The 17,410-nt window shown below is 42.7% G+C and overlaps 2 protein-coding genes across 2 annotated transcripts; both read left to right on the top strand.

Annotated features, from left to right (window-relative positions):
* The first annotated feature begins 800 nt into the window (after window positions 1-800).
* On the top strand, window positions 801-6,346 carry LOC118425993. The gene is made up of 9 exons (XM_035835191.1): window positions 801-959; window positions 1,789-2,171; window positions 2,365-2,496; window positions 2,786-2,902; window positions 3,409-3,577; window positions 3,934-4,121; window positions 4,347-4,422; window positions 4,956-5,158; window positions 5,734-6,346. Exons 2-9 carry the CDS (start codon window positions 1,812-1,814, stop codon window positions 5,869-5,871), a joined length of 1,383 nt encoding a protein of 460 aa, XP_035691084.1. The 5' UTR covers window positions 801-959; window positions 1,789-1,811; the 3' UTR covers window positions 5,872-6,346.
* Window positions 6,347-9,700: 3,354 nt separating this feature from the next.
* On the top strand, window positions 9,701-17,226 carry LOC118426189 (solute carrier family 2, facilitated glucose transporter member 5-like). Its single transcript, XM_035835451.1, has 13 exons — window positions 9,701-9,774; window positions 10,689-10,784; window positions 11,247-11,410; window positions 12,080-12,204; window positions 13,167-13,307; window positions 13,738-13,875; window positions 14,456-14,646; window positions 14,852-14,962; window positions 15,692-15,796; window positions 16,105-16,195; window positions 16,390-16,506; window positions 16,790-16,917; window positions 17,024-17,226. The coding sequence occupies exons 1-13, from the start codon at window positions 9,721-9,723 to the stop codon at window positions 17,222-17,224; spliced, it is 1,662 nt and encodes a 553-aa protein (XP_035691344.1). The 5' UTR covers window positions 9,701-9,720; the 3' UTR covers window positions 17,225-17,226.
* Window positions 17,227-17,410: the final 184 nt, after the last annotated feature.

The raw sequence follows: 17,410 nt of genomic DNA, 5'->3' as shown, positions 1-17,410 counted from the left end.
GTTACTACTTGACCTTCGATAGCCTGAGAGTACGTGGGTACAATCCACGTTTTGCACCGGAAATCGTCCTACCAGTGGGTACTGGTACGTTGTACCGGTACAAAACCGGTTCTTGTTATTGGACAACCGATCAGTTACCGATCAAGGTTCACTAGTCTACGTAGCGTTACGTGTACTTGACGTTACTACTTGACCTTCGATAGCCTGAGAGTACGTGGGTACAATCCACGTTTTGCACCGGAAATCGTCCTACCAGTGGGTACTGGTACGTTGTACCGGTACAAAACCGGTTCTTGTTATTGGAACGGACCTGACAAAACATTAGTGGACCGGATGTTGGACCTGTTGGAAAATGAACAGATTATATGACCAGACATTCACAGGCTTACCGGGTCGGGGAAAATGACAAGAGCGAAGTAGAGTAGAGTGGTCTAGAGTCTATAGTCACTTCTACCAAGTTTTACAGTCAATCGGACAAAGACAGTAAGCCTTGTAGCATTTTAAAACGCCAGTGGGAGCCGAATACTCCAGAAAAAGATTTCTTTGTAGCGAAATAGACCGTTACGTTCTTTTGAGTATCGTCCATTTACAAGTTCTCACAGACAATCAGGTCCAGGTTCAGGTCCGGACCTGGACCTGATCCTACGGACCTGAACCGGACCTGGGCCTGAATATTCTGTACCTGTAACCACCCCTAGTCCTACCTAATGATATAAGCAACATAAATCGTAGACCTTTGGCAAGCAAATTGCGAACGACAGCAGAAAATGTCTATTTCCTGTGTATGTCCTCGTAAGATCAGGTTTGTTTGTTGGGGGAGGCGCTTGTTTATTTGTTATGCGTTTTACGAGCCACGTAATCATTAGATAAGGGTATATAAAGCCTTTGCTAAGGTAATATCGGTAGACCTGCAAGCGACAACGACGAAACTCCTGTCACACCGAAAGAAAACTTGCAACGTAAGTACCGCTATACTATAACTTCGAAACATGTTTTGTCAGCTATTGTTATACTATAATTTATACTACTTGTTACACCGCTAATCATAAGTTCTTTGGGTGCAAATTGCTTTTTTTTCGTGTATAGCATGCGTGCACAGTTCCTGCATCAGAAATACATGATATCTATACTCATGCTTGTTTAGCTTATTGTGTTCTATCTATACCCGCTTACTAAAAGCTCTCTAGGCCACACCAATCTAATTTCTTGGTTCACGGATTCGCTCGCTCCTATTTTTTGGAAAAAAAAATAAAAATGAAAATAAAAATTACCACTCAGCAAATTTTCACCATTAAGGAAACAATTCACCCAACTTTCTGCTGTAGCAAATTGGCCTTTACATTATAAGCTCCTTAAAATGTGGGTATTATTATTCCAGTTATATTTTTCATTCATGAAGAATGGGACAAACAGATAAACTGACACTACTTTTGTAGTTTTCAACGAACAGGTGCTGTTACTGTATAGTAATAGTGTTTTTGTACTTTTTTCAAGCTAAACATTTTTTATTCTTTATGTTTTGGATTAGCCCTTATCTTTACCCCAACCATTTTACAATTTTTATTTTTTATTTTTTTTCGCCCTATCGCGTCATATTTTTAATGAAAAAATCCGTGAACCAAGAAATTAAATTGGTGTGGCCCTAGCCAGTTTTAAAAAATCGGGTACAACCAGAATTGATACACAATTATAGAACACAAAATGATAGGGCAAAAACATCCCCTATTAGTCAAAATCCCTTCCCAAACCCACAATTATAACTTTGCTGTTATCTTTTATCTTTTACAGAAAGGAACGCCAGAACATTCACCATGAAAGTTGCACCGCTCGTTGGAGTCTTTCTACTTGCTATATTATGCCAAACTCAGTCCGCGCCGGCCGAGCTGAAATCCTCTGAGTCCGACCAAGAGGTGGCTCGGCCCAGGAAAAGGCGGTCCATCCTCGCAGCGGTCATCCCCATAGCGATAGAACTTCTATCGCAGGGGATAGAGGAATACGGGCGCCAAAAACAGCAACAGCTTGAGGAAGACCAGCTCGAAGCTCTCCGAGACATCCAGCGGAAGCTAGACGTCCTTGACAGGAAGGTCGACGCCCTCCAGCGAGCCATCGGACAACTGCAGTTTGGACAGCAATGGCTAGAGGGCGCTGTCCTTTACGGCAATGACATTCAGGTAGATACATTCATCATTTATCTACTTTCCAGGATGTACAAGGAGATGGGAAATTGTAAGATGTTGTTAGCTTAGCTGCACACTAGCGGCTTTTCTTGGACCTACAGGCGAGATTTTTTTCAGAAATTTTGAAATAGGATACAATTTAAGAAAAGATGAATAGATTTTCATGATCTCTGCCTTCTTATTTCAGAGGTTGGAATATTTCCTGGACTTCTTGGACACACGCTTGAGCCCGGGCAACAGCGGACAGCTGGTACCTACCAACCTGGCGGACGAGTGGGCTGATGCTGTACTTTCTCTGGACGACGACGGCGCAGGACAGGTAAGGACTATACTTACGGGTCTAACTGAACAGCGAAACTAACTAAATGCCTGCAAAATGTGCCTCTCAGGGACATCATCTTCTAGAATACATCGTGTTTTGATCATTTTGTAAATACCAAACCCAAGATATGATAACTATTGAATTTGTTTTACCAGTAATTAATAAGCCAATGGGCCCCGCCATGTTGGTTTGTGACATCATGGGTAAGGCATCTAATAAGTAGACTAGCATTCATTTGAGACAAGTAAATCCTGAAAACACAGCACACTTTTTTTTACTTTTATAGGTTCTACATAATCTTCATGAAATGATCATTGGATCTTCTGGACTCTTCGGCCGAAACTCGCTCTTCGTGCTGTACGAGGGCACTCTGGATGGGCAGTCTGACCAGTACTGGCCGAAGGTGAGGATTTTAATCATGTTCAATTTAGAATATCTATGCCATTGGTCTTGTAATTAGTTATTGTCACATAGGCTTTCAATACACGTAGTTTTAACATTTAACTACGTGTATTGAAAAAGTAGTTATTGTCATTTAACGTTACCTTCCTACCTTTGTTTTCCGTGTTTGGGAGAGCCACGCCCCAAAAACGTTAAAGAACCCGCCACACTTATCGAAAATAGTAGGGGACCTTCCCGGTGTGAGTAGATCAAACATTGAGGTCGGGTCTCCGGGTTGACATCTTGTAAAGGTGATAGTCACCTGTTATGTTACTCCTCCCACAAATATGGTAACTAAGAAAACTAAATAGATCACTCCGAAATCTTTTTTAAAAAATAGCTTTGACTGCATGCTACATTATAACTGCAACACTATAGCTGGAAATTTGATAATAGCTATATTGCCTTCATCTTCATCATATTTCAGATTATGTCACTTATTTAAATTTTTCTTTGAATTTCTTCCAGGTTCGCCAGTTCCTGGATTTCACGTTCTCCATCCAGGTGGCTGGGTACGCCGCCTGGGTGACGTCACTCAACATCAAGGGCAGGAGTCTGCAGGAGGTAAATGACGTCATCGACACTGCAAACACCAGAATTGAGGAACAGAGAGTTTTCCTGCTACCCTACACTAAAGGTGAGCAGCACATATTTATCTAAAAAACTTTATGTCCTTTATATATCATATGGTGTATAAGCTGAGGCTCCCGGGTTAGGGCGGGCAGGCACTCAACGTTGGGAGCACTTACAACCGTGCCAGGCAGGGCATTCCACTCGGGTATCGTGCGTGGAAAAAAAGAGTTTTTGTTAATGTCTGTACGTGCGAATATGGGTTGGTATTTGTAGTTGTGACTACCCCGGGTGCGCCCTTGGAGACCTTGGGCAGACTTGAGAATATTGCTGGCGTCTATATTAATATCATTATTGACTACTTTATAGAAAAAGGTGAGGCGGTAATGAACTTGATTGTTACATTTTCCCCTATTTCTTCAGAGTGGCCAAAAGGTTCGTACGGCCTACCCAGGACCAACACCGGCTGCCCTGTAGCTGCTAACGCTAGGTGGCACAACGGCCTACGTCATCACGACACCGAAGACGACGATAACAGCAACCAATGGATCAGCGGGATCCACTTTGACGGCGGGTACGGAAGGAACATGGACCAGAAGTTCTGTATGAAGGTGGGGACAGATGTCATACTTTATCCTTACGCTATTGGACAGCGCCATGTTTGTTTGTGACGTCATGAGTCGGCCATCTTGTTTTTAAATACTGTAACTACCAAAACGATTTCATCTTTATGTGTGGGTAATGCTGAACTGCATGTTGTAAAAAATATTGAATCGCTATTTTTAAATCTAGACTTTTCTATATAGTCATTTTGATGCAATATTTCGCTATTACAGACTGAGGCTAGCATGGGAGAAGGGAACTGGCCAGCCGGGAACTACTGTATCTTTAAGAAGGGAAACTGCCCTATTGGTAAGTGTTTTACTTATATTTCATATCATAAAAACTAATAGTGATACACGATTCCATTTATACTCATATTTCTTAAGACAGTAGTTTGCGTTATCGGCACAGCCCCGTAAAGGTCCGACTGAGATCCCGTTCATGTATGACATATGTTATGATATGTGTGATGTTATCGCTATATATACACGAGCGTAATACGAAGAAAACCGAATTTTTAGTCTTCAATTACGACTAAATCTCGACTATAGCAGCCGCCCAACATCTGGCCGGCCTCTGCGGAGAATGGCCAGTTACAACCTCGAACATCAGAGTTTGTGTGACATAGACTTCTATTTAATGTCTGAACTAAAAGCTTGCAGGTAGAAAATAGCCAAGCCACGTTACTTTGCAATGTCATGTATCAACTAGCCTGTGTTTACACAAGCTCTCGCTGGCTGGAGTTAATTACCCCCTCCCCGAGGGCGGCAATCGTAGGGCCGGCCGCTAGGGGCGCGATTTTAGTAAGGCTAATGTATCAACCATCTTGTTTTATTTCTAAGGTTTCCAGTGGGGTAAGCTGAAGTGGGATGACGAGGATGACGATAACCAGAACCGCGCCAGTGGCGTGTTGCCTGACGGGAGGTACGACAGGAACACCGAGATCCAATACTGTTGCCGTGGCGACGGCAGCGCGACCACGCCCATCGTCCTCCCCAGCCGCAGACCCTTCTATCTCTTCCGCTACAGAGCTGGGTGTCAAAGGGTAAGTTTCATATGTTCAAATGTTCAGAAAGATTGTAATTTATTAATATAGAAATATCTATGTGGAAATACCGACGTTACTACTGAGATGGAAAAAGGTTATTGTTGATATAGTAGTTGTTGGAAGAATGGAATAGGAAATGGAAAGATGCAAAAGTATATGACAGTACACATCGTTTTAATATAGAATAGTGTGCAAAAGATGTAGACAAGGATAAAACTGATTTTGCGTTGCCAATGCACATAACTTATATACATAACCATTAAACCTTCGTAACCATAGGGTAAACTCCAGCATGTTCTGAAAGATAAAAGAAATAATATTTGGTATCCAACAAGGGAAAATTGGACATACCCAAAGTTTCGACTGAACAGCAATGAATGTTACATAATGAGCAATCCACATCTGTCACGACGTCACTTTGTGCAGATAAAACACGTGACTCGGTAAGCAGACCGTTTATGGCGTCCCCCGTCACCATCAAGTGACGTAATGTTGTTTAAACTGTTTAAAATGTACAAAAAAACAGGAAGCCACCTTGTTTGACCGCTGTATGTCTTGTCTTGTCCCGACAGGTAGCAGACATGTCTGTCCGTGAGGAGTGGTTCAGGTGGGATGATGAAGACGATGACAACGCTAACGGGTACTACGGCGCCCATCCGTACGACCACGGCGGCAGGAACCACAGGATTCACTACTGCTACTACTCTTAGACAAATTAGCTTGCTGTAAAGCAGGAGGTGTCGTGAACTGTAATTTCTAACACAGGAAAAACCTGGACTTGCGGAAATTTTCGAAAGTAGAACACGAGACTTCATTTTCTAGTAGACATATTTGCCAAAAAAAACGTATTATTTTCAATCTTCAAATAGAGTTGAACTAAAACCATCAGATTAAACGTATTTCAGTGATGTTACGTTGGGATACATATGTAGTGTCTTCTGTAAGAAATAAACACTAGTATCTCCAGCCATTTGTTACAAGATTGAGCAGTGCGTCATTGCCCGATATCGACAGGAATATGCAGTATTGCTAGAAAGCACTATATCATCATTGCAACATTGATGACAGTGCTGAGTTCCTACGCTTACCGCAAGTTTTAAAACTTTTACAACAATCTGTCACTGGAAAAAGGGAGCATGTTGTAAAGAGGGACCATGTTGAATAAAACACATACAAGTAAAGGAATTGATGTATCCATTTCTGCTGAAAACTTTACTTATCCCAAAGCTATTGAAAAAAATCATGGAGGTATTCGCAACGTATTGAGTATGAAATATAGATAGTTTTTGCAGTCAATTCTAGGAGGGCCTAAATATTTCTCCGGGGTCCTGACTACTTCCAGCTATTGTAGAAGGTTGACAAGGCTCATACGACGATAGATACAAAGCTTAAGATACATACCTGATTTACTCACTGAACTTTTGTGTTGCGGCTACTACGTTAAGAGTGGAGTGGGGTTTGAGTTGACTTCTGAGGGCGGCTATCCTGCCGCTAAGTGTCAAGTACCTCTTATTTGTCGAGTAAGGTCAGAGTTAAGACATGGCTTTATAGATTTATAGAAAAAGTAGAGATTTATAAAAAAAAGTTCAAATAAGTGGTTACCGTTATACACACATGTTATATCACACTTGCATGTGCTTGGTGTTTTGGCTCTCAGCGAGTTTATTCTATTGTATCTCTGGATGTTAATTTATTTCCTTGCGATGGGATATGACAAATTATATTAGAAAAGTATATGGTCACACTATAGGGCTCATCATGACAACATTATGAAGGGAATTCGCCAGCCAATCCGCCATGCAAATTGATGGTGGGAAGGTAGTTACGTTCCTAAAACTACAAGATTTCTTTCCTGGTCAAATGGGTAGAAATCCTGGCAGTGTTGAAGTGGATTTGACAGTAGAGGGTTTCTACTGTCTGATTAGGGCCGAAAAGCTTGACCTCTATAGCAGGCTCTCTGGGGCCTTTTTTTGGGCTCATAATACACTTTTGCTGGCCATTTCTATGTGTACTGGGTCGCTGATTGCTGGCCTTTTCTGACTGCCGGCCCTGCGACAGATTCGTCGAAATGTTTACGGGAGAATTAAAAGAAACTTATTTACGGATGGTAACTTTCACCTGTTGGCCAATAAACACTGTCAGGTATTTCGCCGTAGGCTATAGTTTGGCATACAGACTGCACAGGTTGGGTTACACTCTGTCTGTATCCTGTCTCACCTCACCTCACCTACCCCTTGACCTTCTAGTGGGTCGTTGGGGCACCATGATAATTTGACATGTCTACAGCACATATCTGTACTACGTAAGCTTAACATTTACTCCTGCAGACCAGTTCTGTCTCAAACAACCAGCAAACGTGTCACAATTTACTACGGGCCATCAAGCAAGGTAAGCTGGGCGTTCTGCTAGTCTCTACCAGACTTTAAGTACGCTGGCTATAGGGAGAATAATTTGCATTTGCTAGGGGAGTTTGGCCACCAAAGTGTTTGATCGGCCAGGAGGGAGAATATTACCCCTCCCTCGGACTGACTCTTCTGAGCTGAGTCCTGGTCTAATATTCACCTTTTTTCCGAATTCTGCGATCCATCCCCCCTAAGGAAGACCTGGTGAAGGCTAACGGTCTATTCTCTGCTTGCATGTTTTCCGATCACTCTGGAGGAGGAAACTTTGTAGTAAATCGTGAAAGGGGGAGGAAAATGGCGCCTTTAAGAGTTACACTGCGTGTATGGAAGGTCATTGGAATGTAAAAAATACTTAAAAGTAGCGATCATTCCGTTAAAAAAAACAATCAGGCTACGTACCGACGATCATAAAATGGTAAAAACACCACATGGCCAAATTAAGCGAAACCCGATTGTAAGCTACATTGAGTCAGTGGTGTGACCTGTCAGTCTGGGTGTAAACAATTTATGGTTTATGGCCATTGAGGCCCTTCAGGCTCTTTTGCTGGTGTGAACCTTGCTGAAAACTATCAACGTTGGAACGGTTTTGTGATCAAGTCAAAGCTCACGGACAGGACGATTGAAGTGGATTTTATTTTGTGATTCGGCTGGGTTCGAATCCCAAGAGTCAGGATTTGCTTCTTTCTGTTTCTACTCCTTTCTTACATTGGTTCCCATGCAGACCCTGTGAGTAACAGGCTAGAGATGTGCCACACTGTAACAGGCTAGAGATGTGCCACACAGTAAGTAACAGGCTAGAGATGTGCCACACTGTGAGTAACAGGCTAGAGATGTGCCACACAGTAAGTAACAGGCTAGAGATGTGCCACACAGTAACAGGCTAGAGATGTGCCACACAGTAACAGGCTAGAGATGTGCCACACAGTAAGTAACAGGCTAGAGATGTGCCACACAGTAAGTAACAGGCTAGAGATGTGCCACACTGTAACAGGCTAGAGATGTGCCACACTGTAACAGGCTAGAGATGTGCCACACTGTAACAGGCTAGAGATGTGCCACACAGTAAGTAACAGACTAGAGATGTGCCACACTGTAACAGGCTAGAGATGTGCCACACAGTAACAGGCTAGATATGTGCCACACAGTAAGTAACGGGCTAGAGATGTGCCACACTGTAACAGGCTAGAGATGTGCCACACTGTAACAGGCTAGAGATGTGCCACACAGTAAGTAATAGGCTAGAGATGTGCCACACAGTAAGTAACAGGCTAGAGATGTGCCACACATGTGTATTGAACACGGAGATTCGAGGACGTATCTTGAAAATAAAAAGGGGGAGCAGTGTAAGAGTGGGGTTCAAGGATTGCTAGACTGACCATGCCAAACGGTTTTAAGCCTTTCCGCGTAGAGGTTTAGAGTATGGGTTTGTAATCTGGCAGCCCGGATTCGGCGAAGCGTGGCCAATTTACTTCTCTTCCAGCTAAACTCCTTCCCCTGCTTTAATATGATACTACTATCTTATGCCACGCAAGATCTGCTTAAAGATTAGGTTCGAATCCCGGGAGTTAGGATTTGTTTCTCTCTGTTTTTACTCCTTTCTCACATTGGTTCCCATTCCATGCATGCATGCAGGCTGTGGGGTGAAAAGTTCAAGCTCACGCTTGAATACTAGTAACCTAAATTTAGATTAGGTTTCTGCAACACTAAACCGTTCACGTTTCTTTGTATTGTATTGTGCCGTGCCAGCCATGAACTTGTAAACACTCCGATCCCAACGTGTACAAAGCTGCACATAGATTAAATGTAATTTAACCTGGCTCCGTTTCACGCGTGCTCCGCTTGTGTAAGGGCACCAAGACAACGCTGGTGCTGTCAAGTGTGGTACATGATGAACATGGTGAACGGAATGACCGTGACGTACATGTACGATGGAGGGCTGCAGTTTATCTTGTTTGTTCAGGTCAGTTTAATCGCAAAATAACGTCATCAAGTCCATTGTTTGTGTTTCAAAGTGCCAAAATGTAGAAAGAAATTAACATTATGAAACGTTCTTTTAGCCAATTATGGAGACAAGTGGATTCTCTAGCATACCATAGTCCTATTTCAAAATGTTTGATTTCACGACTTCATTATCTGCAGGAGGAGGCAGAATAAGAAATGAAGAGAGACAATACCAAAACCGAGGTGGACCTCTCTGAAGCCACGACAGGGGTAAGTACTAGGCAATGTAACATTAAATGATATGATGATATTCAGATATCATAATATGAAATTCTGTAAACCTTTTTTTTTTAAAGAAATCCATTGTTCATGGAGAGATCTACTAAAAGAACAAACTAACGGTCTTGTGGGTACTTCACGAATACATAAGTCCCGGGTCTGGGATACGCGTCGGATTCGTCGTCCGCCCCCTTGTGGCCTATGTCATTTCTACAAATACGCAAAATTCCGCTCCTCGTATTTTGTAAGGATCTTGCAAAATCTCCACTGGAGCGGTGTGTTGTGGGTAATTCGGAAATCCCTGAAATTTCGCGCATATTTTACGGCGTCTGTGGAGACAGGGATCCGCTGAATCCCGGCAGTCGGATTCGCTGTGATTCCTTTTTGCACTTATCAAAGGTCATTGTAAATAAATATTGATAGTGCGGTGTTATGTTGTCGTTAATGTTTAATATCAATATAAAATTTCAAAACAAAATCACGGATTTAACCAGGTACACCACCGTATCCGTCAGGATTCGTGGAAACTCGTATCCGAGACGTATATACGGTGCCCGAATCAGTGGTTTTGATTTGCGGTGAACTTTCGTATTGGAGTAAGGATCATGGATTTGTCCGGACTCGCTCGGAAACATTCAGTATTCGCTATGATGCACGATTTCGGATTCGTCGGATTCATCAGGCCATTTTGTCCAAAGATGCGCTATCTTTGTCTTACGATAACTAGCACATAAATACAGTCGTGCGGGTCTGCCGTGTGCTCCGTGCAACGGGCGTTGACGGCAGCGATGATAAGCGTTCCTTTTGGGACGCCTCTAATGAGGTGGTCTCGTGTGGTTTTGACCCCGACGACCGGAACGTACAACTGTGTCACGACTTATGAGTAAATATATGTTGCCTTTCAGAAGTTGACTTTCCTTCTGGCCTTCTGTGTGTTTATCGCCGCTCTGGGGCCTTTCCAGTACGGATACACCATCGGTGTGCTGAATGTACCTCAACAGGTCCGTGAACATCACCCATCATTTGTTAAACTAGTCAATATTCTTGCTCTAAAGTGAAAATGATACAGGCTGGGCTTTTACAAAGCTCGTCTTTCGATACCGATTGTGTAATGTATATTTTATATCAAGCACGATCCAAGGCAAGTACATGTTTGATTGTAAATACAGCAGATTTAAAGTTATAATCATAAGATATTTTTAGTTGCTTGTTCGGAGTGTTCATGATCATTTAGGATTCTTATTATCCCTGCATAATAGAGTGAATGCCAGTTCTAGAAATAGAACCCCCTTACCATGACGAAAAAAGATAATTTCTTCTACGAAAATGGACCGACAATATTAAAGTCCTTAAATTTGTATTAAAAAAAAGCAAGGTATTACTCGAGAAACTAGATAGGAATTATAAGGACCATTACCATTCCTCTATTTTTAGTATCTTAACTTGCTGCATGACCATAACAGGTGCTCAAGAGATTCTATAGTGAGTCGTACTTTTCCATCTTTGGTGTCGAACTGGGCAGCGATCAGTTTACCATACTGTGGTCGTGCACCGTGTCCATCTACTGCCTGGGCGGGCTGGTCGGCTCACTTCTGGTCGGGCCTCTCACCGGGTCATTTCTTGGAAGGTACGTGCTAGCAAGGAGGTTATATATATATATATATATATATATATATATATATATATATATATATATATATATAACTTCCTTGGTGCTAGGAAATACGTTTCAACAACTCATAGAAAATCTCTAACTTTCAAACCAATGAAAAGGGTTTTGACGAAAATCTTCGACTGTGCAACACCAGTGAATCCACAGCTTCTATATGTGATATCACGCCATGCAGTTTTATGAGGGTGATTCAAAAGGTAATGACATTGGTTTCATAAAAGGCTCATTGTTTCATCGAATGAGTTAAAATGTAAAGGTAATGGCATATTTTCGATTGACATTGAAATATCTCAGGTTGTTGTTTAGAACTTTATGAGCAAATGAGTTAATTGCAAGATAACCACACCATTGGAATCGGTCTCACTAAATACCGAAAACAACCAAAAACTATGTTACCTACGGTCATTTGCTTTCGGTTGTTTCCGGTAGTTTTTTCGGTTGTTTTCGGTATTTAGTGAAAGTTGTTTTCAGTTGTTTTCGGTAATTACTGAAAGTTATTTTCGATTGTTTTCGGTATTCAGTGAGACCCTAATTGGAAGCTTGTTAGACGATCAGTTCCTCGAAATCTGACGAACTTTACAGTAATGGCCGCTCACGATATTATATATATACCTTATTACGTAGAAAATGGACAATGGTGTCCATCAACCTGCTGTCTGTCTCGGGGGCCCTGCTGATGTGGGGCTCTAAGATGCAGACGTCATTCCAGATGATCATCGTAGGGAGGACCATCATGGGGGTGCACAATGGTACGGTCTACGGATGGGTACCTGTACATCATACCGGTGCAAAATCGGTTCTTCTTGTTGGACCGGTCCGAAAAAAATGGACCTGAAAATAATCGGTGAACCGGATGTTGGACCTATCAGAAAACAAACAGATTATATGAGCAGTCATTCATACGTTTTGGAGCTTGCCGGTCGAAGAAAATGACCAGAGAGAAGTTAAGTAGAGTTTATAGTCATTTCTGCGGAGTTTAACATTCAATCGTACATTTAGCAGTTAGCCTTGTATGTTTTAGACACGCCCTTGGGAGTCGAATACTCCAACAAATAGATTTCTTGGTAGCAAAATGGGACCATTGTGTTGAGTGTCGCCAATTCACAACTTTTCACAAACAATCAGGTCCAGGTTCAGGTCCGGACCTGGACCTAATCCTTTGGACCTGGACCGGATCTTCTGTACCGGTAGTCCGGTACCCACCCCTAGCACGGTCCATCAAGTCTTAAGGTTTCGGTGTGACTTTCTGTAGCCTAGTTATACTCAGATACTATACAAGACTTTATACCCGGTAAAGAGTGTACCTAGTAAGTTGTGTACTTGGCTGCTGCTACAAAGTTATCATTATTAATAATGCCATAATCATTATTTGAGTATGTATATCTATTTGGATATTCATATCGTACAGAGTGATTTTTCATTATGGCATGACTTTTATATAACTCAAGGGAAGACGTGTGTGTGACGGTCAGTGTTCTAGAAGACATACTACTAGTAATCAAGATTTGGAATTGGTGGAGGTATGGGGTCGCAGAACTCTACTCCCTCATCAACTACAGACGGAAAGTAAAGAGTAGGGATCTAGAAGAAGGGAGAAGTATGCAAAATGAGCGTCTTCTTCTTCCATGTTGAAGATGCAGTAGATAGTTAAAACTACAGCTATAACATTTAAACGTGGTAGTCACATTTAAGATTCCGTTTTTGGAACCAGGCTGTGCCCTTATGGTGGCTTCGATGTACCTGGCGGAAGTGTCGCCACCCAACCTGCGCGGTGCCATAGGAACTACTCCACCGGTCTTCCTAACTATCGGCATTCTGGTCTCCCAGATATTGGGGCTTCAGCAGATTCTTGGTAAGTGAGTGAGCATACGTGAATAATTTTATCATATTTGTGAATAGATAAATAACATAATATGATAAAGTTCTTTGATACGCCACCAGGAGGTATCTGCCTATAAACACCTCCGCAGTCTTTCTGTTACCTTCCTTAAGTTAAGGCTATGATAAATCATGACCGTGTTCTGGGTAATACAAGCTTGGTCATGTTTGGGACCGCATTCTTCCAGCTGCAGCGCCGCCTAGTTGATCCGGTAATCATTGCACCGAGGAAGGTAGCAGAAGTGTATAGAAACGTTTGCCAGCAAATTCCTCGCGGAAGAAACTTATGACACGTTCACCTTTTAATATTTGTTCTTTTTCTAAAGAAACGTTGTCTTGTATTCAAACTATTTCGTTCAATACTAGCTTCATAGTTTTAACATCTTATTTGTTTACCACCAAAGGAAGTGAAGAGAGATGGCCGTATCTGCTGGGTTTTTACGTTATCCCTGCTGTACTCCAGTCCTCCTGCATGATGTTTCTTCCCGAGAGCCCAAGGTGTCTGCTCATAGATAAAGACGACCCGGAAGCTTCAAGGAGAGGTTTGTAAGACACACTCTATTACCATTGGCTTTGGTCAGATAAGATAGAGATGCTACTGGTGAGTGCATGATAATAATTTAAGGTGCCATTTTCATTTGAAGTGTAATACATCAAAATTCACATTGTAACATAGGCTACCTGTTCATTATCATAACACTGAATTACTATGATTTGCGTCAATGAATAATTGGTAAAAGAAAATGAACGAGCACATGGGTACCACTTGGGAACGAATTGGACTTTCATTGAATTGTCCCTTTCAGATATCGCTTGTTAACAATGCTTTAAGTAGTAGACATGATCAATATTCGTGTGTCTTTGGGAAAAGGAAATTTCTTAACGTACATCAGCATTGTGTGCTTCTGAAGTGAAGATTTTGACCAAATGCCCGTGCAGTTACATAGCAAGCTGCTGAGGGGCATGGCTGAAAAAGATAATCAAAGCCAGTTCAGCAACAGAAATCCACAAACAAGGGAGGTGTGGTATGGAGGCTAGCTTGGGTTGGTTGGGACACGTGTGCAGGGCACTTTATTCATGACCTAATGTGACACGCACTCTATTCATGATCTTTGCCATCAGCACTTGTGAAGCTGCAGGGAGCACACATCAACCAAGATGTCTACATGCAGGAGATGAAGACTGAGCACGAGAACGAACTGAAGGAACCGAAGATGAGCCTGCTAGCACTGATCAAGTCTCGTTCCCTGCGTCCTCAGCTGTTGATCTGCGTCCTGGTCTGGCTTGGGCAACCGTTTTCTGGAGTAGCTGCGGTACGACTATCTCTTATATATGCTTTGATAACAAATCATATATATATCATGTCACTTGTACAAGACTGTTCGACTTTTTTTTCGAAAGAACAGATGTGTAACAATTTTACCTTCTCTCTTTACATGGCGGTATAATGCTGATTGATATTTTAGGTGATGCTCCTTTAATACTACAATTGATGACACATTTGAAATTATTTTTCAGATTTTGTTCTACTCCACATCGATCTTCCTCCAGGCGGGGGTTCCTGGGGAGTTCAGCGACTACGGGACCATCGGGGTGGGCGGGATCAACGTGCTGGCGACGGTCGCCTCGGTAAGGCCTAGGTCCCAATACCGGAGAAGATGAGGAACCGGCTGAGGGAGCCATTTCTGACATCACAGCTGCGGGCCAGGTTTCGCCTCGTTTTCGTGCGCGCTCGCGAGATTTCGACAGGGCGAGATTCTGCGTGATCTTTAGCTGGCAACTAGACTAATAAACCCGGCACCCGGCTGCACCCGGCCGGGTAGCTTTCGGAAACGACAAAATATGAAAAGAAAGGCAGCAAAACACACAACTTAAAAAAAAAAATAGTCAAGAGAATAACTTGTGTATGTTCCTTGGTAAACCCTTTTTTTCGTTTCCGCAAAAATCCCGACCGGGCCCCGTTTCGGAAATCACGGGAACCTAGCCTAAGCTGGCTCGGGCGCGGGATCGCCCAGAGGACAATACTGAAAATGGGTTTAAGTTCGCGGCAATTTTAAAATTGCTAAGAGAGAAAATTGAGTATTCGCAGTTTAAACAATAGTAGCGCTACAGCAGCATAACATAAACACCCGGTTGCCCTCACGGAGCAGCCAGTCGGAAACCAATGCAGTGCACGGTCTCAGACCTACTAGCGACTCTTCAAGGGTGATATAGACGGACAGAACAGTACATGTACGCAGTGCCTAGACAAGGGAGTAGGCGAGTGGATGACAGAACCAGATTTTTGCGGTGAAAACCGCGAACATAAGACCGCTGGGAAAATTTAGACATTAACAGTAACTAATGTTGTTTGTTCAGATGATGGTTGTTGACAGGGCAGGGAGGAAGGCCCTTCTTCTGTGGGGTGTCGCCATCATGGCGTTCTCATTTGCCGTCCTGACGGTTACCCTAGGTCTGACGGAGGTGAGTGTTTTATTCTGTTTAGTTGGTTTTCGTTTTGTTTGTTCAGATCAGTAAACCGCCGTAACGTATAACAGACTACAAAATATGTACGATGTAACGTCACAGTGGTCCAAGCAGTACCAAGGCTAGCACCCAAAGGACAACAGAATCTTATGTAACATAAATATTTTTGTTTTGTTTGTTTGTCTGCATTAACGGTCAGCCGCCTCCAGTTTTGTATGCGTACAAGTACAGGCTATACAGGCGTACAAGTAAGACCCATATCAACCTTTTATTACCTTTATTTGCGTTTTTGACCGTTCGTTCAGAACCTGTTCTGCGAATGCGGCTGTCAGCAGGGTCGGTGGTCGACTGGAGTCTTAGATTCTGCTGGCGCTTGTGTTCTTCCCAATGCAACAGGTATGGACAACTCAAACTTTCAAATAAAACTATGACACGACAAACTTGGAAACTGAAATCTAACCTAGGAATCAAAGCTCGATAGGCAACTCTACCTAAAAGACAATAATGATGACATTTATTTTAATTCAAAATCACAAAGTATAGCCCTGTGTTATCAAACTCAAAACCTGTATCTTCTTTTTTCAACACAGGGGATCCTAACACCACGATGTCAACTGCTGCCCCTTTCGTGGACCCGTACCAGTGGATCGCCTATCTCAGCATCGTCTTCGTCATCATCTACATCATCGCCTTCGCCATTGGACTTGGTAAAACCTGTTCACTCTTGCGTTGTGTCGCGAAATGAGATATCAAACGGTGCCATAGCTTTAGCTTCATAAACATCAGCAAGTTCCTTGATATCTGAAAATAATTTTCTTCCATATCTTGTCGATCTCAATGCGTGGGAACATATTGAGCGAATGTTTAGAATACCGTTTTGTCATTTCTGTTGCATTGCGTTTATAAACACATGGTTTCTATCCATCGCTGGCATTAGCAACGTCATCAAACGCTAAGCAAGCTGATGAAATGTTGTAACTCCTGTTGTAGGCCCGATCCCGTACATCATCACTGGTGAGATGTTCCGCCAGGGGGCGCGACCGGCAGCCTTCATGATCGGCGGCAGTGCCAACTTTGTCGCCAATGGCGTCGTGGGATTGGTGTTCCCCATACTACAGGTAAGGGCCTGGTCACAATCTTCGTGCGATCATCATACGATCATGACGTTTCAAACAGCATTCAGCTAACTTTCGTCAGTGACAGTCTGCCGTTTTCCGTTACCAGGCTAGGATTGGTGCCCTGACGTTTCTCATCTTCATGGCGGTTTGCGTTCTGCTGTGCATCTTCGTCGCAGTCAAGGTGCCTGAGACCAAGAACAAGACATTCGAAGACATCCAGAAGCTGTTTGGTGTTCAGGACGACGCAAGCGGAGAAGCACCCATCGGCATATCGAACGATGCTTACTGGGGTACAACGTACTTGTAGATTAAAACTCTTACAACATTGCTATAAATTTGCCATCAAGGGCAAATATCGTAACAATGTTGTGTCAAATGGGTGAGTGTTGGATTCATAATAGCTGATTTTGTCCTCACGATAGTATAGTTTAGAAAATTACTCTTATTTTAGCCGTCCATCCATCAGTCCCCAAGCTAATCAGCAGTTGGGGCA

This window comes from Branchiostoma floridae, chromosome 11 (assembly GCF_000003815.2).
Source record: "Branchiostoma floridae strain S238N-H82 chromosome 11, Bfl_VNyyK, whole genome shotgun sequence".
NCBI classification, from domain to species: domain Eukaryota; kingdom Metazoa; phylum Chordata; class Leptocardii; order Amphioxiformes; family Branchiostomatidae; genus Branchiostoma; species Branchiostoma floridae.
This window is presented reverse-complemented; position numbering and strand designations above follow the sequence as displayed.

Excerpts from the sequence above, each read along its gene's own strand:
- LOC118426189 (XM_035835451.1), top strand. The coding sequence starts at position 9,721 with ATGAAGAGAGACAATACCAAAACCGAGGTGGACCTCTCTGAAGCCACG. Across the intron at positions 10,785-11,246 it reads TGCTGAATGTACCTCAACAG|GTGCTCAAGAGATTCTATAG; the intron begins GTCCGTGAACAT and ends TGACCATAACAG. Across the intron at positions 15,797-16,104 it reads TTACCCTAGGTCTGACGGAG|AACCTGTTCTGCGAATGCGG; the intron begins GTGAGTGTTTTA and ends CCGTTCGTTCAG.
- LOC118425993 (XM_035835191.1), top strand. The coding sequence starts at position 1,812 with ATGAAAGTTGCACCGCTCGTTGGAGTCTTTCTACTTGCTATATTATGC. Across the intron at positions 2,903-3,408 it reads CTGACCAGTACTGGCCGAAG|GTTCGCCAGTTCCTGGATTT; the intron begins GTGAGGATTTTA and ends AATTTCTTCCAG. Across the intron at positions 4,122-4,346 it reads ACCAGAAGTTCTGTATGAAG|ACTGAGGCTAGCATGGGAGA; the intron begins GTGGGGACAGAT and ends TCGCTATTACAG.